At 34.4% G+C, this 21,809-nt stretch overlaps 5 protein-coding genes across 5 annotated transcripts; 2 read left to right on the forward strand and 3 right to left on the reverse strand.

Moving 5' to 3' along the window:
* The first annotated feature begins 4,836 nt into the window (after nucleotides 1-4,836).
* Nucleotides 4,837-6,386, forward strand: LOC127257381 (protein JINGUBANG-like). The gene has a single exon (XM_051283774.1). The coding sequence runs from the start codon at nucleotides 4,934-4,936 to the stop codon at nucleotides 6,152-6,154; it is 1,221 nt and encodes a 406-aa protein (XP_051139731.1). The 5' UTR covers nucleotides 4,837-4,933; the 3' UTR covers nucleotides 6,155-6,386.
* Nucleotides 6,387-8,189: 1,803 nt separating this feature from the next.
* LOC127257234 (probable carbohydrate esterase At4g34215) lies at nucleotides 8,190-9,388 on the forward strand. Its single transcript, XM_051283620.1, has 2 exons — nucleotides 8,190-8,786; nucleotides 8,987-9,388. The coding sequence occupies exons 1-2, from the start codon at nucleotides 8,190-8,192 to the stop codon at nucleotides 9,386-9,388; spliced, it is 999 nt and encodes a 332-aa protein (XP_051139577.1).
* Nucleotides 9,389-11,146: 1,758 nt separating this feature from the next.
* On the reverse strand, nucleotides 11,147-12,448 carry LOC127257472 (transcription factor MYB44-like). Its single transcript, XM_051283915.1, has one exon. It carries the CDS (start codon nucleotides 12,402-12,404, stop codon nucleotides 11,463-11,465), a length of 942 nt encoding a protein of 313 aa, XP_051139872.1. The 5' UTR covers nucleotides 12,405-12,448; the 3' UTR covers nucleotides 11,147-11,462.
* A 3,862-nt stretch (nucleotides 12,449-16,310) lies between these two features.
* Nucleotides 16,311-17,792, reverse strand: LOC127256847 (uncharacterized). The gene has a single exon (XM_051283065.1). The coding sequence runs from the start codon at nucleotides 17,697-17,699 to the stop codon at nucleotides 16,464-16,466; it is 1,236 nt and encodes a 411-aa protein (XP_051139022.1). The 5' UTR covers nucleotides 17,700-17,792; the 3' UTR covers nucleotides 16,311-16,463.
* Nucleotides 17,793-19,089: 1,297 nt separating this feature from the next.
* LOC127257429 (uncharacterized) lies at nucleotides 19,090-21,172 on the reverse strand. The gene is made up of 2 exons (XM_051283848.1): nucleotides 20,408-21,172; nucleotides 19,090-19,656 (listed from the first exon to the last, which is right to left on the reverse strand). The coding sequence occupies exons 1-2, from the start codon at nucleotides 21,144-21,146 to the stop codon at nucleotides 19,172-19,174; spliced, it is 1,224 nt and encodes a 407-aa protein (XP_051139805.1). The 5' UTR covers nucleotides 21,147-21,172; the 3' UTR covers nucleotides 19,090-19,171.
* Between the last annotated feature and the right edge of the window lie 637 nt (nucleotides 21,173-21,809).

Raw genomic sequence — 21,809 nt, forward strand, 5'->3', positions numbered from 1 at the left:
TATATTAATACATTCTTAATTATCTACAAATTACACCCCTCTTAAAATACCGTGTCTACAGTGTATAGTACGGAGGGAGTAGTTTTTTATTTTTATATTTTAAAAAGTTAATATATATTTTTAATAAAATAATAACATCTTCTACACTTTGTTAAAAATAAAGATCATTTGTGTAGGCCCCATAATGTTGGGCCTGAATTGTTTGTTAACAGGCCTCGCCAATTTGGCTATTAACGTATTGTACAACATATATTTAATTTTGTATTATTTAAAATCGATAACAGTCGAGCTAAAAAATATATATTTATTTTTTTGCGCAAAATTTAAAAAATAATAAGTGTAAAGATAATTTAGCTCTTTGTTTTTTTGTTTTTTTTTTTTTTTATGTAAAAGCAATAATACGATGGTAAAGTAGAATTATTGCAAATATTTTTAAAATAATTACTTTGTAATTTAACAATTTAAAATAAAAATATGTACATTTTGTGTGTGGACGGAGATAGTACTAATTTTTTTTAAGAAGAAAGTTTCACTCAAAAATCATTAACATTATACCACTCTCATGTTTATATGTTATATCCAAATATTTATGGTGTGCTTCTTTCGATGTATTTGAAAAAAAAATAATTTGAATTTGATATGAAATTTGAGTTTGATATGAAAATAATGTTTAATGGGATATTTTGTGAAAAAGAAAATATATATATTTTTTAAAACGCAGAGTTTAAATAGTAAAATTTGGAAAAATTATGCTAAACAAACATACCCTTCATATCCATGGGCTAATTTTTTTTTTTTTCATTTTCATAAATAATGCAATAAATTCAAAATATTTTAAAACCCTACTCATTAATTAATTACCATATTGGATCACAAACTCCTCTTTCATTTCATCTATGTGAATTTTACACTAGTTCATTCAAAGTTTTTTTTTTTTTTTTCTATTATTATTATTTTGAATTAATTTTTTAATATTCACCATAGAATTTTTTTCTAGTTCATTATTAACAAATAGTAACGAATTTGTCATTAATTTTTTCACTTATCCTATTATTTTATTATTAACTATTCAATAAATTTCCTATAATATACTCATTTTACTTTTTTACCGTAAAATATTATTACTCATTCCGTAGTTTGATTATATACTCAAATATTTGCACACGAATTTCAATAAAAGTGTCTAATAATTATTATTTTTTATTGTAAAAAAAAAAAACAAATGTACTGTTTTGCTAAAAAAATAAGAGTATTTTTTTATGATAGTCTAAAAAAGTTAAACATAAGTTTAGATGATAAAAAAGCAATTTCTTAATCTACATTATGGCAGACGGAAATAATATATTTAAAATTAAAAAATGAAAAAATAAATAAAAATCACACCCCAAGTAAGTTTGAGGATTCCAATTAGAGCTGTTAAACAAGCCGAGTCATTCGTGAACTCGGCTCAGTTAAAACTCGTTCGTGAACGTTAACGAGTTGAGCCAAACGAATCTGAGCTTTGTTCACGAACGTTCGTTAAAATAATATATTTATTATAAAAATTATATATACATATAAAATTATAATTTATAAATAAATAAAATATCAATTTAAAATAAATAAATAAAATAATTTTAAAATTACTTTTCAATTTATATATAAATTTAAAAAGTGAGACAAACGAGTTTGAACGAACTCGAACGAGTTTAATCAAGTCTAAACAAATTGAACACGAGCTCAAACAATAACGAGCCGAGCTCAAACACTACGAACAAGCTTAAAAACTTGATGAACGAACATGACCCTTATTCGCAAATATTAACAAACGAATACCAATACTTAAAATTCGATTCGAGTCAACTCGTGAACGGCTCTAATTCCAATATACTTTTGGACTTTCAAGATTTGTTTGGCTGGGAGCACTAATAAAAGCCTAGCCGTTGGATGCAGTTTGAAGCTACGACAATGATCTTCAGGTGTGTTTGTTCGGGGGTTTGTATTTTAAGTTAGGATTTAAATAGTAAAAATTTTGAATTTGAATAGTTGTATGATATGATATGATATAAACAGGTGTTGATTTGATATTTTGAATGTAAAATTAATTTTTAATTTAATATAAAAAATAAAAAATAAGTGTTTAATTTGATATTTAAAAAAAAAAAAAAAAAAAAAAAAGATGAAAAGTAGATTTAAAATCCAAATCTCCCAAACAATCAGGTACCTGTAACACTAACACACACAACGGATGAACCCACTAATAAATTAATAAAAATAAAAATAAAAATAAAATAAGGGACAAAAATATGTATGCAAAACTGCAGAAGCAATAACCGTGAAACCAATTTAGCTCAAAATGGAAGAAGACGACAGTTGTCAGGTCCAGTGGGCCCTACTACTAGCAGTGATGAGGGGCCCATGGAAGCTATGGGTAGGGGTCTATAAATAGATACATGTACATAAATAGAAAGCCTTTTGTAAAAATAATTTTCCTAGATTTTACAGACGGTTCATTTGTTGACAGCGAATAGAGATTTGAGAGTGTCTGAATCAACGAGATTTGGTTGTACCTTAAACTTTTTTCTCACATGGCTCCACGAACCTTTTCCACGTGCCTGCATTTCACTACACTAAACACAACATTTATTTATTTTGATTGGAATGTATTTATATCTATTTTTGGAATTAGGTCAGGTGCTGATTATAGTTACTTTGTTCGATTAATTTTTAATTTTATTGTCATAATTAATTGTAAAAATCAGCAAATTTTAAATTACAAGAAAACAAAGTCTAAACACTATCGATCTTTTAAAATTTTTTAGGGAAAATAATGTGACTTATTTTATTATAATCAAAATAAGAAGTTTTACAAAATTAACTCTATAAACTCAAATATAAGTAATCTAATTTATAAATAAGATCAAATCTAAATACAAATCTACTAAATTTAAAACCGAATATATAAATTATCTTAACATCCCCTCAAACTCAAGTGGTATAACAAAAATCAACTTGAGTTTGATAAAAAAGTTGAATATAGACGCCAAAAAAAAAAAAAAAACGCAAATAAAAATAACAATTGACTTTACATCGGAGCCGAAAACGAGATGATTCCACCGGAGGCGAAAACGAGATGACTCCACCAGAGCCGAAAACCACATGACTCCACCGGAGCCGAAAACGAGATGACTCAACCGGAGTCGAAAACGAGATGACTCCACCGGAGAAAAAAAAAGACATGATTCCATTGGAGCCGAAAACGACATGACTCAACGGAGCAAAAAACAACATGATTCCATTGCAGCTGAAAACAACATGACTCTACCGGAGTAAAAAATGAGATGACTCTCCATCTGAGCAAGAAACATTTGACTCTCCACCGGAGCAAAAAAGGACATGACTCCACTGGAGTCGAAAACAAATAAATTGCAAACACCAAACAGATCGCAGACAAGCAACAAACAAATTACAGATCGCAGACAGGTTTCATATCGTATGCAGGCAATAGGCAAACAATGGACAAATGGCAAATCGCAGACATGTTTCATATCGCACGCAAACAACAGGCAGACTTCATATCGTACAAAGACAACAGACAAACTTCATATCGCATGCATACAACAAAAAAGAAGCAGACAAATAACAGATTACAGACAGGTTTCAGATAGTACCGCAGACAACAGATATTATGAATACACATGTTAATTTATCTTGATCAATACAAAATTCAAGGGACATTATTATATGCTCTTAGTTCATAGATTATATTTTTATAATATAAATATATATGATATTGTTATATCGACAACATTGTATTGATTAATACTTTTTTGTTTCAATTAAAAATACTATTTTTATCTGTTTGTCACATTCAAGTATCAATTTTTTTAATATCATAATAAAATTAATCACACTAATATTGGTAAGAACTTAATTTTAACATAAATTATAAATATATTATTATATAGATATATATATAAGTTACCAAAAAAAAGTATATATATATATCTAAATTATTTTATATATTTTTATTAATCAATAAAATACAACAATTTGAAGGTAGATTTACGACCTTGAAGTCATGGGTTCAAACTTTCGACGCCTCTAAGTCATATGTGATATATGATTCGCCTAATGTGACTTATTTGTAGGCCCTAATTTGCAGAGTATTAGATTCGGCCGGAGTTTACCGGTACACATTTTCAGATAGCGACTGCGGATTCTCACGTTATATAAAGAAAAAATAATAATTATAAAATACAATAATTTGTTTGGGGATTGAATTTTAAATCCACTGTTCATCCTATTTTTCCCCAAAACATCAAATCAAAGGTTTATTTTTCATTTTTTATATTATACTAAAAATTTATTTTACATTCAAAACATCACGTCAACACCTATTTATATTATATCATACAACTATTCAAATTTAAAATTTTTACCATTCAAATTCCAATTCAAAATTCAAAGCCCGAAACAAACACACCCTTAATCTACTTCAAAAACTAAAATATATATTTTGTTCCGGAACAGGAGTGGAGAGATCATAATTTTCCATAAATTCACAAAATTTGTACAATAATAATAATAATAAAAGATTAAAATAGTAGTACCAAAAAAAACGAAGCCTAACCAACTAAACACCGCTGATTGTATGAATAGGAGCTGAATGTGGAGAGCATCGAATCCACACCCCCAAACCATCCAAAAAATAAAAAATAAAATAAATAAATCTATAGTTCCATTCGTCGTCTTCTTCCTCTTCCTCCTCCTCCGCCATTAAAATCACTCCGACAAACCCTCCCCTCCACGCTTTCCCTCTCCTTTACCCGCTCTCCTCCATCTCCAATCCAATCCAATCACAACAACAACAACAACCAGCAGCAGGCCGACTCCGACGACCGACGCCCGCCTGAGATTCCATAATTCCGTCCGTCCGTACATCACGGCAGCCATGGATCCCAGCCTCTCCTCCTCCAGCTACGCCTCCGACGACGACTTCAACAACAGCTTCTCCGGCTACGAGCCCAACCGCCTCAGCACCGACAGCTCCCCAATGATGATGTCCCCCTGGAACCAGCCCGTCCCCTTCCTCCCCGACTCCTCCGCCGCCGCCTCCTCCGGCGACATCTTCCATAGCCGCCCCCAGAACAGCCTCATCGGCTCCATCGTCCGCGAAGAAGGCCACATCTACTCCCTCGCCGCCAAAGACGACCTCCTCTACACCGGCTCCGACAGCAAGAACATCCGCGTCTGGAAAAAGCTCGACGAATTCTCCGCCTTCAAGTCCAACAGCGGCCTCGTCAAGGCCATCATCATCTCCGGCGACAAGATCTTCACCGGCCACCAGGACGGCAAGATCCGCGTCTGGAAGGTCAGCTCCAAGGACCCCTCCGTCCACAAACGCTCCAGCACCATGCCCCTCTTCTTCGACATTTTTAAAGCTTCCATGAAACCCAGCAACTACATCGAGGTCAAGCGCAACCGCACCGCCGTCTGGATCAAGCACGCCGACGCCATTTCCTGCCTCAGCATCAACCAGGAGAAAGGATTGCTGTACTCAGCCTCATGGGACAAGACGTTCAAGGTTTGGCGGACGGAGACGTCGAAATGCATCGAATCGGTGAAGGCCCACGACGACGCCGTCAATTCGGTGGTCGCCGGCGGCGGGTCGGCGACGGTGTACACGGCGTCGGCGGACGGGACGGTGAAGGCGTGGACGAGGGAGCAGAAGGGGAAGGCGGTGAAGCACACGCTCCTGCAGACGCTGCTCAGCCAGGAAGCCGCCGTGACGGCGCTGGTGATCAACGCCGCCGGGACGGTGGTGTACTCCGGGTCTTCTGACGGCGTCGTGAACTTCTGGGAGGTGGAGAATCAGCTGGCGCACGGCGGCGTTCTCAAGGGCCACAAGCTGGCCGTGCTCTGCCTGGCGGCGGCCGGCGGCTTGGTGTTCAGCGGCTCGGCTGATAAGACGATCTGTGTGTGGAGGAGGGACGGCTCGGCGCACAACTGCATCTCGGTGCTGACGGGGCACACCGGACCGGTGAAGTGCCTGGCGGTGGAGAAGGACAAGGACGGCGGCGGCGAGGAAAGCAAGAAGTGGGTTCTATACAGCGGGAGTCTCGACAAGTCGGTCAAGGTGTGGAGCGTTTCCGAAATGGCATCTGACCTGTAATTATATTATATATATATATAGATATATAGTAGTTATTGCAGAGCCGCCGCGCCGCCGCCGCCGTCCGCCGGCGATGGATGGAAGAAGACATGACTAGTCTGGAGTTGTGGTCCCGGGACCTTTTGGAGAAATCCTGGATCACGATAAATATATGTTCTTGGCTCTGGTTAGCTAGTTAGTATACATGTTTAAGTTTTATAGTAGTATATGATATGATATTGATCTGTGTAGACAAGGGCTTCTTTTGGTTTATAGTTTTGTGTATTTTATGTTTTGAGTTTATTGTATATGGGACTGCAAAATTTGTGTAAATTATACTTTCTCCGTCCAATTACTACTGTTATAAAGTATATTTGCACGGTTTTTTAGGTGATCGTCTTTTTGTTATGAATAAACAAATTTGTCTTAGATAAAAATATAAATTTTATATTTAAAAAAATATATATAAAAATAATTATTAAACATCCCAAATAAAAAAATATAATATTAGTCAGTGAATTGAGGGAGTATAATACTCAGTTATTATAATGTAAAGAATCTACATTGTTCATGTAATGGGGCACAGGGAACTTTAAGCACGTACGTTTGATTGAAGATAGAATTTAAAAGAATTTAATCTCCAGGCTCTTCTTTTGGTGGTTCAAATTATTAACAATTGCCAATTTTATTTTATTTTATTTTTTCCTCTAGTTTGCCATAGGTGCTAGTAAACCTTCTAGGTTTATAAACTAAAATATAAACATGATGTTTCGATTTAGAAATACAAAATGAGACTTGTTGTTAAAACTATATGCAATGCGGAGATATTGGGTGTTTTTACTCGTGAGATTTGACTTTCAATTTTACTATCTTAATTTTTTTTTTTTCATTCCAAAAATATTAATTGAATTACCTATTTTTTATTTATTATATTACACTAAATTAATTTTTACATTCAAAATATTACACAATACATATTTATATCGTATCAAACTTGCAATTTAAAATTTTTACTATTTAAAACTAAAGTTTACAATCAAAATCTTACTAGTAAACACACCCATTGATTTCGAACAAAATTTTTCTCTTCAATATTACAATTTAATTTGGAGTTTGAATTTGAGATGACTAATTTTGGAAGATTGAGCTAATTTGGGGGATTGTAGATTGTACAATGTGAGGCTGAAATTCTCATGATTCAAAAACATATATATATATATATATAATTTTGATGAACATATGGTGTGTATAATATATATTCTATACTATTATTTATTCAATTAAACACAAACAATTGTATCGATTGAAAAGGTGTGTATTGAATTGTATTAAAATTTGCGAATGTTGTTATTGTAACTTTAGTAATTATTGGTGTTTGAGTTGTTTCTATAGATTTGTATAAATACTAGTTTATTTATAATCAAATACCAAATTCTTTCGTCCCGCAAGGATGGCTCGGTGGTGTTGGAGTGTATTTGTGATCGAGAAGTCATAGGTTTATACTCCGTCTGATTGTAAATGTCTCATTTACCTTTATATTTAATATTAAAAATATACAAAATAATCTTTGCATTAGTATAATTTGCAGATTTTTTAACAGTAGTATTATAATAGGTTGCAGTGAAAAAGACAAAATTACTCCTATTAGTATTGTGTAATATAATGTAAGTTAAAAAGGTATTTATTATGTTAGGTATGTAGTATAATTAATGAAATTGTAACCATGTTTTGAGACGGACGAAAATGAAAAATGATAACCTTTCAATGGACGGAGGAAGTACTATTATTTTACATTGGCTCATCTTCTCTTCCCAAATTAAGTTAATGGCTATCAACTCTCACACCACAAACATGGCGGAATCATCGCCAGATCGAACATCCTTATATAGTAACACCACAAAAACATCTACATACATATATATATATATATATGTATGCCATAAAGGGAATACCCAAGTGCTTATTTCCTCTGTGTGTATGCACGTATAGATACACAAATACATACACATATACATACACGTATCTTGTGTATACACACAGAGACACAGCAGTAGCCATGGCTGCCCTTCTATGGCTGCTGCTGCCCTTAGCCTTCTCAATTATCGCCGCCGCGCCGCCGAACTCCGGCATCGCCTCGACGCCGAAAAGCATATTCCTGCTGGCGGGGCAGAGCAACATGGCCGGCCGGGGCGGCCTCCTGTTCGGCAAATGGGACGGTTACATCCCGCCGGAGTGCGCGCCGAATCCGCAGATCCGACGGCTCGGCGCCAGCCTGAAATGGGAAGAGGCCCACGAGCCTCTCCACATCGACATCGACGTCGAAAGAGTGTGCGGGATCGGGCCTGGGATGCCGTTTGCTAACTCGGTCCTGCGGCGGGACGAGGAGATCGGGGTGATCGGGTTGGTGCCGTGCGCGGTCGGAGGGTCGAACATCAGCCAGTGGAGTCGGGGGAACCCGCTTTACAATCAGCTGATCGCGCGCGCTCGCGCCGCCTTGCACGGAGGAGGCGGCGAAATTAAGGCCATGCTTTGGTACCAAGGGGAAGCCGATACCGTGTCGCTTACCGACGCTACCAGGTACATGACGATGGTCGAGAAGTTCTTTGCCAACGTGAGGACGGATTTGAAGATGCCGATGCTTCCGATTTTTCAGGTACATCGAGGTTTCGATTCAAAACAAGTCGAGCAAATCAAGTTAGCCATTCCCCAACCAGTCAGCCTATCTTGACAGCTCTGATCATAAAAAAATTCCTTTCCCGATAACATAAATCCCAAATACTTCATAAAAAAACGATCTTCTAACTTCAATACTACGAAAAAATAACTAACATTTTCATATGCAAACCGAGGCAGGTCGCGCTGGCATCGGGGATGAATTCGACTGGCCTCAATCTCATAAGAAAAGCTCAACTAGCCGTAAACCTACCAAATGTAGTAACCGTTGACGCCAGGGGGCTTCCCCTCCAAACCGACGGGCTACATCTTCATAGAGACGGCGATCTCCGGCTAGGCCAAATGCTGGCTGATGCCTATCTCCACTTCATCGGTCTTCCGATCCCCGGCAGGATGGCCGTCGAATTTGATACAATAGCTATGGCTCCGGCTTCGGCTTCAGCTTCGGCTCCAGCTGCGCCGATCACACTCTTGGCGGCTACGACCGACTCGACGCCGCCGGCGTGCAATAACCAGCAGAGATATATTCCACAATTTCTACTTGAATTGTTGTTGGGAAGGCTAATGTGCAACCAATATTGATTTTATTTAATATATAGATATATATATATGTATATGTAAGAGGTTTGGGACTCTTACGTTTTAATAATATATCGTGTATACAAAATCAAACAAACTTTAGTAACATTTTGTCCATTCAATTTTGCCACTCTTTTCTAAGGTTTATGTTTTTTTTTTTTTTTTTTTTTTAAAAAAAGAGTATATCAATACATAAATAAATTAATTACATTACTTTATTAAATTTTTTTTTTTCGAATATTAGACTATTTTCATCTTTAAAATATTGAAATAATCAATTGTGTTTATCAATATTTGTTTTTGATTACTTTTAATATAAAATACTCCCTCCGTCCCAGATACCATGTCTACATTGCCGTTTATGTCCATCCCACGTACTATGTCACTTTCATTTTTTGAAAAATGATTATACACTTTAATCTCATTTTAAATTTTTTTAATTTTATTGTTTTCTAATTTTAATTAAACTAATTAGTTATCTTTTAATCTTAATTTATAATTATTTATATTATAGGATAATTATTTTTTACTGATACATTCTTAGTTATCTACTAATTACACCCCTCCTAAAATACTACCGTATCTACAGTGTAGCAGACATGGTATTTGAGACGAAGGAGATAGTATTTTTCGGGACATCCTATTTTATTTTTATTATTTGTTTTTTTGGACTTTCTTAAAAAAATTAGGACGAGAAAGGTTTATATATTAGCTTAAATGAGCCAAGCCCATCGTAGCAAGTGTGCGCCGAGCCCACCTTAAACACCAGGTTCCAAGTGTGAAAAGTAGACCTGTCAAAACGGTTTAGTGGGACGGATTGACCCACAATCCACCATAATCGGCAAATAAGCGAGTTGTTTGCGGGCCAACCCGCAACGGAGTGGATCAAAATTTCATCAGCCCAACCCAACCCATCGGCGGGTGGCGAGCTAAGCGGGCTAGCCCACGGGCTTTTTAAAAATATTAAAAGAATATTAATATTATAAATATTTTCGTAACTAATATTTAAAAATAGCTAAAAATAGTTTTATTGTAGAATTTAGATAAATATTTTAAAATAAATAATAAATATAAAAATTCTCAATTCTAAATATTATTAATTGGTGTATTTAAAAAAATTAATAATAAGAAATACTTCATTTTAAAAATAAATCATAATTAATTTTATGAATTTGTAAAATTATAAAATAATAAAATGGAAGACGAACAAAACAAACGATGAAAAATCAAAACAAAAAATAATATCATGAATAACATAGTTAGAGAAGAAAAACAACGAGCTAATGATAATATAAATTTTATTTTATTCGCATAACTTATTTATAATGGTATGTTTGTAATTTATAAAAAAATAAAATATATTTTTATATTAATATTTAATTAGTTTTATTATAATTTTTTAATATAACACTACAAAATGGTAAAAAAATACATAAGTGAGTACTAATTATTATATTTACTTGACCGACAGCTAACGGGCCAACCAGACAGGCTCAATTCATTTTAAAGGTTTTAGTGAAAAGCATTAGAAGTTTATTATAGTATTTAAAATAAAATTCAAATAATGTTACACAATCTCAAAGTAATAATGATAGTTGAACAGTAGAAAATTCAAATAATTGTTTTTAATATAAATATGTTTTTTTTTCTTGCTGGAAAAATTAAAAATTATAAATAACTCCTTTTGAATTTTTTTGAAAATTTAATGTCCATTTAAAAGAAACATAGAGAAACATAAGCAATCCCACCCAAAAAAACCCAAAAAGGAAAATCCTAATTGATTTAAAAATGTCTTGTTTTTTTTTTTTTCTCCAAACACAAATCATAATTCCCAAAATCATATCCCCATCTCCCCTCCCCTGTACACTGTCACATCGAAAAATCTGCAAATTTCAACTCTAAGGGGATATGAATATTCGATGATAATATCCACCAATGATCGTCAAAAAGGTGTCTCCTTTCATGGCTGCCATTGAGGTCTGTAAATCAAAATTCATTTTCCCATCATCAATTCATCACCATCGTCATCGTCATCAACAATTTAAGCAAGCAGTGAAGTCAATATGATGATCGATTATCAATCGATCTTGCTTATCCCCATCCTCTTCACCACTGCATTCCTTATCGCTTCTTCCCTCTCCTGCCCGATTTGATCATTCTCCTCCATCAAATAATTCCTCACCTCCTTCTTCACCTCTTCCCTCACCATCTCCAGCATCACCGCCAGAAATTCCGGCTTGAAAAACTCCTGATTCTCCGCAACCGTGCCGCCAGAAAACAGCTGCGGCTGCGGCGCCGGCGCCGGAGGAAGATGATAATTAGGGTTTGCCTGATGCCCACGCTCCGGCGGTTCGAATTTCTTACCCGGGTCTGGGTTATTAGGGATTAGGTCCGATCCGGACCCGGGAAGAGAAAGGCTGAGCGACGTAACCGGCTCGGTTTGTAAACCGGGAGTTGAAAGCGAACCGGTTCTGGAAATGGGCATGGACCGGTAGAGAAGATGACCCGAATGACTCGAATCGCTCATATCCGATCCGGTCGGGCTGCCCGGATTCAAATAAAACCCTGAAACGGAAGCGTACTCCGCGCCACCGCCGGGGCCGACGCTGGCCGATCGTTTCAGCGGCGGCTGCGGCGGCGCGTCCGGATCGAAGTTCTTAAACTCCTCAGACATGGAGAGGCACTTGCGCTTGAGCGTTGAGTTCCAGTGGTTCTTAACTGCGTTATCCGTCCGTCCAGACAGAAGCCGCGCGATTGTCGCCCATTTGTTCCCCAGCCTGGCGTGCGCCTGGACGATCGTCTCATCTTCCTCCGCCGTGAACGCGCGGTGCTCCACCTCCGGCGACAGCTGGTTGCACCACCGGAGCCGGCAGGACTTCCCCGACCGGCCGGGGATCGCCTTGCTAATCAGCGACCAGTTCCTCGGTCCGTGCCTCTCCACCAATCTCCGCAGCGATTCGTCTTCCTCCGGACTCCACGGACCCTTGATCCGCTCCCTCTCCGCCGTCGCCGTCGCCATCGCCGCCGCGCCGATCGAGGGTTTTTTTTTTTTTTTGGCTTGCAGGAAAATGGCGGATTTATTTATATATCTATAGCAGAGAGTTTGGATAGGGATGACCGGCTGAGGCGGTGGGGGGTGACCGGCTGGGGAGGCAGTTACTGATAGATGCGTAGCTGGCAGGGGACACGCGTCGGTTGATGGTGGAAGTGAAGGGGGGCAGTTAGATAAATAGGGATTTTGGGGGGTGTCCCTTAATGAGGGATTAAAGTGCAAAAATGAAAATTAATTTGAAATAAGCGACCGTTTTGGAAGTTAATAGTTATAGAGAGGTGGGCGGAAAAGGAGGATTGACTTTTGACTAGGCGCAGGCTGGCGAGCATTAACGGAATTGGGGGAAGACGACAAAAGTATGGAAGGACGAACGGCAGATGACAGGCTGGACACTCTGACACTTCCTAACGGCCGTTGGATTCATGTCCACGTCTCACTCATGCAAATTTTGGGTTGGTTATTTGCCTGCCCGCCTGCCTGCCTGCCTTTCCCCGTTTTTATTTTTTTTTTTATTTATTTATTTACTTTTTCCATCTCGGCTATTATGTTTTTTAATACTAAAATTATGAATAGTATAATTAATAAATAATTAAAAATATATTATTCTCTTCAGTCCCAACAAAATATTCATTTGTTTTTTGTTCGTAATTTTAAAAATATTAATATTATATTAAGATATAATAAAAATAAAGTAAAAATAACTAAAATAACCTTGTTAGTATGTGTGATACAAAGGTAATGACATTTGTGTAATATATTGTAAATTGTAAGGGTATTTGTAATGCTAGGTAGATAGTACATTTAGTAAAAAGAAAAATGGATACTTTGTTATGGACGGACTAAAATGAAAAAATAGATACTTTGTTATGGGACGGAAGGAGTAATAAAAATAATTATGATATAACAAAAATAATTTTAAATTAATATTAAAATAATTTATTAATTTGATTAAAATTAGAAAATTTATAAATTAAGAAATTTAAAATAAAATTAAATGTATAGTTTTTTTCAAAAAATTAAAAAATAACTGAATAAATGGACTGACGAAAATATAAGTGGGACGGAGGAATTATTTATTTATTTATTGCAGTGGTAATTAATAGACACAACTCCGATAGTAAATCCAACGGAAATGGAGTAGTATTTAATATATACGGTTAAATAGTAACTGACTGCAGTAAATAAGGTCGCACTCACCCCAATAAAAAAATAGCAGTTCTAAGCGTTTTTCGAATTTTTTGAATTTTGAATTTTTTAAAAAAGTTTACATTAAATTTTATTGGAAAAAAAATTAATATAATTTTTAAAAAATATATATTTATTATATTCTAATTCAAAATATATTTTTGATATTTTTATGTGTTTTATTCAAAAATATCATTTTTTTTAGTAAAATAATCATACACTAAAAATAAAAGATCATTACCTTTTTATATAAATTACAAATACTCTCTCAGTCTCACATCTATTTATCCATTTATTTTTTGAACGGAGTTTTTGAAATATTAGTATTATATTGGAATATAGTAGAAACAAGGTAAAAAAACTAAGCTAACCTTATTAGTATTATATGATATAAAGGTAATGACATTTGTGTAATATATTATAAATTAGAATGACATTTATAATGTTATGTAAATAGTACAATTACTAAAAAAAGATACTTATTATAAGACAGACCAAAATAAAAAAATAAATATATTATTAAGGGACGAAGGGAGTGAGTATAAAGGACAAAAATGTCCCATTTCAAAAAGAACAAATGGAGTATGTATATTTGATTAATAACCTTAGAAATTTCAAAAGTATCTATATAAACTGTATCTGATTTGTTTAGTTAAAAATTTTGGAAATCTTTGGATAGGAATATATGACATTAATATATGTTCTATAAATATTTTTAATTAATAGAAAATAGTTTGATATAGTAATATTTTAAATAAATTGTAAATGTTAAATCATAAATAAGTTGAATTAAATATGAAAAATTAGATTCAATTCAACTTGTTAGGTAATCTATATGTAAGAGATTAACGGTCGATCGGAATAGCCTACAAATCTGGCGAACCATTTGTTACAAACCGCATGATCATTTTGGCATTATTAATTAGATTAGTTGTTAATATTTTTAACCTCGCTGTCAATGTGAATTTTTCGAAGATAATAAGTCCTCTTATTTTGTTGAATTTAAGATACTCCTATCGTGTAATGTATCTTTCATCTTTTTTAAATATTTTTTTTAATAACGTGAGAATTCGTAGCCGCTATTCGAAAGTGCACACCGGATAAACTTCGACCGAACCTAATATCCTACAAATTAGATCCGACAGATCTTTTTAAAGTATATTAAAAACAAGTGCAATGGTTCAGTAAAAAAAATGTTTCCATAATCTACGTGTCTCTTGACACATTCTACTTCATACATTAGAATATGAATTAATATATTTTTATTTTATTTTTTGCTTTTACAATTAATTTGTTGTTTTATTTAGATTTGCTCACTTTATTTTTTTAGTGACATAATTTTTTATATACTCTCTCAGTTGCAATTTAGTTGACATTTTTTTATAAGAAATTAACTATTTAAGAAAATAATATTTAATTAGTTAATAATAATGGTGAATTATAATAGTTATTTAATTGTCAAAATAAAATAAATATTGGATCAATTTTAGTTGTTCGGTAAAATTTCATCTTTATTAGAGCTGTTAGATTAATTTTACTGACATTATTCTCGCACAATTTAAATATTTTTTTTTTATTCATTTATCTAAATAAATAACCTGTAAATCATAAAACATTTTCTTTAAATAATAAAAATTCTTGAATAATAATTAACTATCCAATATTATTTTATTTAATTATTGTTTAACTTTTAAATTAAATTTTAAATAATAAATAACTGTTTATTTATATTATAAACATATTATTAAATCACAATAAAGAATTACATAATTAATAGTAAGTGTAAATTGTAAATATAAAAAATTATTTAAAATAATATATAAAATAGAATATTTAAGAAATATTTTTTTATAGAAAACTTTTAGAAAATAAAAAAAAAAATTGTGTTAGAAGTGAAAATACTATAAAAACTTAGGATGTATTTGTTCGCGGATTTTAGTTTTTGTGTTTGAATTTTTAAATAGTAAACAGTTGAATTTGAATAGTTGTTTGATTTGATATAATATAGGTTGATGTGATGTTTTGAATAGAAAATAAATTTGTAATACTACCTTCGTCCGACTCAAAGGATCCATTTACTTTTTCGTGTTGATCTTTAAATATTAATTATTATATGAAAATATAGTTACAAATCAAGGGAAGTAATAAAAATACTTCTATTAGTGTCTTATACTACTATTATAATGATATTTGTGTAAAAAACTATAAATATACAAACATATTTTTAATGTTAAATACAATGACAGATGAGAGTCTTAGAGCCGGGACAGAAGAATCATAATATAAAAAAATAATAAAATAATATTTTGATTTGATATTTTTTGAAAGAAAAAAAAAAATCTCAATAATAAAAATATGTGATAAAATTCACAAAAGAACACAACCTAAGGGTTTGTTTGTTCAGTGTTTTAATTTAAATTTTTTATGTGAGATATAAAAAATTATGTTGTAATATAAATATAATATTTTACATTTAATGTTGATTTTTTTGTAAAATGATCAAATATATATTAAAAACCGCATCGAAATTTTTTTGTAAGCAAACAAACCCTTAATTTTTTAGTTGAAACTTTAAATAAATAAAATTCATGAGTCGAAGCCCAATCCGAAAAGTGCAAAACTTAAAAACTTATTATTAGGGACGAGCTTCTTCATGTGCTATGCTAATTTGACCCGATCAATCGCGCTTTTGCCTTTGGTATTTATGGGACAAAGATTTTATATGCAAATCATATGTGAATAATGCATTTTCAGTATTCAATGTAACAAATTGACAAATTGTATGGACAAATCCCCAATTCCATTATAACTCCCAAAAACCAATCTTGATTCAATTTGCTTTCAAAAGTATACATCATTCTCGTCATCTTCATTTTCATCACCGTAATCTTGAACTTCATCAAGATCGCTATCCTCGCCCTCCCCTTCCGAGAATGTCGACGATACTCGAAACCCATTCAACCCGACGGCGCCAATCGAGCCCCCGTCGTCATCGGCAAAACTTTCCACCTCAAACTCACCGCCAAATTCACTAACACTAAATGCACCACCATATCCATATCCATAGCCATTGCCATTGCCATTTTCTTCTGCATCATCATCATCAAATTCCCTCCTCTTCAACTCCAAATCATCCTCTTTAATCTCCCCATTCTCGACTCCGGTCCACGGCACCCAAACGTCGGCGTGGCGGCCCAAAACCCCGTCGCGATCCCCGACCACCACCGTCCCCAAATTCGCCGACCGCGCCTTCCTTAACATCTCCAAAAAATCGGAATCATCGGACACCAGGACAATCCAATCCACGCCGCGGCTCATCGAATGAGCCATCTGCCTCTTCAGCGCCCAATCCGCCGCCTGCGGCTTGTCCTCCACCGTCTTCACGTAAACTCCGGCGCGCCGGAGTTCCTGCGCCAGCCCGTACCCGACTTTGGGGGTCAGCAATCTCCGGGCAGCCTCGTTGTACCTTTCGTTGCCGTCAATGTACCTTTCCTTAAAACGCTGTCGTTTCTTGCCCTTTAGGCTCCGCATCCTGCCCAGCTTCTTCTGCCGCTCCCGCTCGTGCAGCTGCCGGAAGTGCTTTTTCAGATCCACGTGGGTTTTGCACTTCCTGCCGCAGACGGAGCAGACGTACGGCGCCGGCGCCGGCGGCGCCAGGCCGCGGCGTTCGAGGGCGTCGAGATGGCGGCGCTCGCGGCGCTCCTCGACGACCCACTGGGGGAGGTGGACGAAGGCGTGGCGATTGGCGTAGGCTGAGATGTCGATGACGTCGCCGAAGCGCTGCGCCACCGATTTGAGGGCTTGCGCCGCCTCGTACGGCGGCCCGCGCGGCGGCTTGTTGTCGAGGTCCCACAGGACGACGACTTTCTTGGGCTTGGCGGCGTAGGAGCCTTCCTTGGTTCGGACCATGTCGATTTCCTGGTTCGAAACGCAGCAGCATCGTATGGCAATTAGGGGACGGTAGAAATTGAGATTGAAATTGAAATTGAGGTTGAAGGGGGGGAGTTTAGGGTTTACTGAAAATGGGGATTTGGGTTTGAAGGAGAGGAATTGGATGGGAGTGATGATGGTGGACATGGAGATTTAGGGATTGGGTTTGGAGGTTAAGAAGATTGGAGAAAGGGGGCTTGAATTGTTCTTCCATATCTTTTGAGGGTTTTGAGATATTAATTTTTAGACCTTCATGATAGTGTTGTGCTTTATCGGCAACTCCAGGATATTTTTACGGTCTTTTAATTCAAAATATATATATTTTTTTATCATTTACTATTCAAAATTATTCATTTTGTAAACATAATCAATAGATAAATATTTTTTAAATATTTTTCTTTTTTTAATTTTACAAAAATATTTTTTTGTTTATAAAATAAAAAATATTAAAATCATCTAAATCAATAAAATACTCATTTCTTAATATATTACTATGGAGTATTTTTTTTTTTTTTAAAAAAAACAAAAGAATATGTATACTCATCTTCTCTTAATGTGTTTATTGTTATGAGTAGGAAATTATATTTTTTACATTTTTTTTACCATAAAAAATTAAAAACAATAACAAAAAAAAAATACATTTTTTTATTAAAATTTAGGTCCATAAATATGAACACTTTTTTATTTTTTTTAAACTTAAGGAATATAATGATACAAACTTTAAAGATAATATATTCAATGTATTGATTCCGTTTAAATAGAAATTTTTTGAAGTCTTAAATGTTTAAAATTGTTAAAATAATACAAAATTATATTTAATGTAATATTTTGTAAAATAAAATATATTTAATGTGATATTTTTATAAAATCAAATAGTGTAAAATTTTACAAAATTACTATGTATTTATTTATTTTATTTTATCACGATCACAAATTAGTATTTATGAAAGTTTTAGGAAGAAAATAAAAATAAGATAAAAATATTAGACCTTGCTTATATAAATTTAAATCTTAAAATATTTATTGTACAATTCTCACAATTGTTTTTATAAAAATATACTCCATCCATCTCAAATACCTTGTCCGAACATTCTACAGTATTTTCTTTTTGTCTGCTTCAAATATCCGAAAATATTTCTAAAATAAAAAATAATTAAATATATTCAATTTCTACCTCACAAGTTATCTCATCTCATCACTCAAATAAGTATACACTTTTCTCTTTCATCATATCACTCATTTCTAAATTATCTTATTTAATATTATCCACATAAATTTATGTGTTGAAAACAAATCTTCCAACATGTTTGGAACAGAGATAATACTATATACTACCTCCGTCCGGCTCTAAGGGTTCAATTTATTTTTTGCGCGTTGATATTTGAATATTAATTTTTTTATCAAAATGTAATACAAATTAAGAAAAAATTCCAAAAATATTTTCATTAATGTCTTATAATACTAATAGAAAGACATTTGTAAAAAAATTATACAAATATAAGAATATTTTCAATGTTAAATATAATGAGGCATAAGGTAAATGTGACCCTTAGAAGCGGACGAATGAAATATATATTTAAAAAAACCTCATTAAAACTAATTAATCAAAAGTACTTTCTTCAAAACTCTTCAATTTTGGGGACATGAGATCTCCCCAAGCTCTCCAACACAATTTCGAACAGATCGCCATCCGACTCGTGGTCGAATTGCAGGTCTCTTAAGCTGCTCACGGTGTTGTTATTGCTTCTCGTCGCACTCCTTTGCAATTGCCACCTTGAGTCGATCCTTCCCAACGAAAAAAGGTCCTTGCTATCTTCATACGGCGAGTTATGGCCAATGAAGCAAGGATTCGGCGTCCTATATGAATTTGCCGGCGAGAATTCAAATGGACTTTGGCCAAGATTTACCAAAACTGTAGTATCAACATTGGCTGTTAGGATAGGGTAGAGTGGCCAAGCAAACTCCTCGGTCTTGCAATCGATTTCGTGGACTAGTTGAGAATTAAGCGTGAAGAGAACCTTCTTCTCCCTCGGATTGTATCCACACCCGACTACGCTATTCGGCATTCCCCATTCTTCGCGCGATCCGTCCGCTACTTTGGTTCCTAAGGATGGATAGAGGAAGACCGTTATTCATTTAGCATTGTGCTGACAATATACAAATTATTACAGACAGTTTGTTAAGTATAATACAAATACAATACAATATAGCATATAAATTACAATACAATGGATCCATACTTATTTTATAATAAAAATAAAAATTTATGTTTAAACTATTAAAAATGATCAAATTAATATTTTTAGGGTAAAATCATTTTTTTGTCACGTAATTTGACTCATTTATCATTTTAGTCTCGTAATTGGAGCATGTCGTAAACTAGTTTCTTAAGTGGAAATTTTTTGCATTTTTAACCTTCAGGCGCGGGAAATGTCTACGTGACACCCGCATGGCTCGCCGGAGGATACGTGTTCGCCAGATTAGCGACACGACGGACATGTAGAATTTAAAAAAAATAAAAAAAAAAAATTTAATTTATGTATTTTGTATTTGGTCCAATTGAAGTAAATAGCAGAAACATAAAAAGGATTAAAAAATTTCAAAAAAAAATATTCACGCCATCCATCGGATATCGCTGATCTGGCGGAACACAAGTCATCCGGCAAGTCACGCGGGTGTTACATAGGCATAAAAGTGCTAAATATTTTCACTTACGAAACTAAAATACGACAAGTCCAATTACATAACTAGAATAATAAAAAAGTCAAATTACGATATTAAAAATCAATTTACCCATATTAAAAAAATAAATAAATAAAATAAAAGAGAGAGAGAAAAGAGGGCAAGAAGCTGACCATCTAAATAAACAGAACCATTTGAAGTGAATCCAACAGATCTTCGATAACTCCCTGCCACTTGTAATCTCACATCCTCTTCTCCATTCACTGTCACTCCCAAACTCAAAACAATCTCTCCATTACCGCCTCTTCCATGGCTTCCCACCTTCACTCCTTCACCTAATTTTCCAATCTTAACTACCTCTAAATCTCCCCTCTTTCTTTCATACCCATCTTCTCCAAGCCCGCCTTTCTCCGCGCCCGATTGCGACATAACTGTGATTTCAAAATACGCCTCCGGCGGGAACGACGAGTTCCCCAAATCCGGCCCCGGCAGAGGCAGCGCCATCCTAACGGCCGCGATCTTTTTTGCGGTCGGGATTAGTCGAACACGCTGCATGAAGTCATCCGATCCTCGACGCACCTCCCGACCGAGCTCGACGACTCTAGGGGCGATCCCGCCGTCGCGACATGCGGCAAGAACGGACGTGGAGGATTTGGCGGGAGGCGCGACGAATGAGAATCTCGACCATCCATTTTCCGCGGCCTCCGTGACGAGGGATGGATGGTCGAGCCAACGGAACGGCGGCGGGTGGATTATTTGGTCGGCGATGAATCGTTGAATCACGGTGGTGACTCTGGCATCGGAAACATCGGGACTCTTAGGAAGAAACAGACGTTTGATGATTGTCAGAAGGACGACGAGAAGAATAGCGACGGAAATAGAGACGAGAGTTATATGTAACCAGTGGATCATTTGTTAGGATTCAAAGAAAAGATTTGGGGATTTTGAGGATGTTGTTGAAGAAGAGTTGAGGAATATGTAATGTAATGTAATCGTAGGCGTGGACTTGGGACTCATTCAAGAGTGACGACATGAAACAAGTAGTACATATTGACATTGCATTTTTTTATTTTATTCATCTCAACTATTTATATATATATATATTTTTATGTGTCACGACGATATATATATTTCTTATAGATTTTATTACAATTATTATAAATATTTTTAAATTTATATTGATTTATATCAATATCATTATATCAAATTAAAATACAGAAGCAAATAGAGTTTCTACACAAAAGTTATTATAACTATCATTTAAATACTATTTCTTTAGTCCGAGCTAATTATGTTATTTTGTTCTATCACAAAAATTAAAAAATAATAATATTTTCATGTAAAGGTATAGTAAGTAAAAGATAATGTGAGAATTATAGAAAATTTATTAAAAAATAATAAAAAAGTAATGTGAGAAGTAAAAAAAAAAAAGAAATTGAATATTATTGGTTAAAATAAATATGATAATATTATGGATGAATAAAATTATTCAACGGATAATTGAAAAAAAAAAAAAACTGACATAATTATAGCAAACATAGAAAATATTATTTTTAAATTTTTATGTAAAATATA

The sequence above is a fragment of the Andrographis paniculata genome, unplaced genomic scaffold, assembly GCF_009805555.1.
Source record: "Andrographis paniculata isolate CXL003 unplaced genomic scaffold, ASM980555v1 Contig57END, whole genome shotgun sequence".
In the NCBI taxonomy this organism is placed as follows: Eukaryota; Viridiplantae; Streptophyta; class Magnoliopsida; order Lamiales; family Acanthaceae; genus Andrographis; species Andrographis paniculata.

Excerpts from the sequence above, each read along its gene's own strand:
- LOC127257234 (XM_051283620.1), top strand. The coding sequence starts at position 8,190 with ATGGCTGCCCTTCTATGGCTGCTGCTGCCCTTAGCCTTCTCAATTATC. Across the intron at positions 8,787-8,986 it reads CGATGCTTCCGATTTTTCAG|GTCGCGCTGGCATCGGGGAT; the intron begins GTACATCGAGGT and ends AAACCGAGGCAG.
- LOC127256847 (XM_051283065.1), bottom strand. The coding sequence starts at position 17,699 with ATGTCCACCATCATCACTCCCATCCAATTCCTCTCCTTCAAACCCAAA.
- LOC127257429 (XM_051283848.1), bottom strand. The coding sequence starts at position 21,146 with ATGATCCACTGGTTACATATAACTCTCGTCTCTATTTCCGTCGCTATT. Across the intron at positions 19,657-20,407 it reads TGGTTCTGTTTATTTAGATG|GAACCAAAGTAGCGGACGGA; the intron begins GTCAGCTTCTTG and ends ATCCATCCTTAG.
- LOC127257472 (XM_051283915.1), bottom strand. The coding sequence starts at position 12,404 with ATGGCGACGGCGACGGCGGAGAGGGAGCGGATCAAGGGTCCGTGGAGT.
- LOC127257381 (XM_051283774.1), top strand. The coding sequence starts at position 4,934 with ATGGATCCCAGCCTCTCCTCCTCCAGCTACGCCTCCGACGACGACTTC.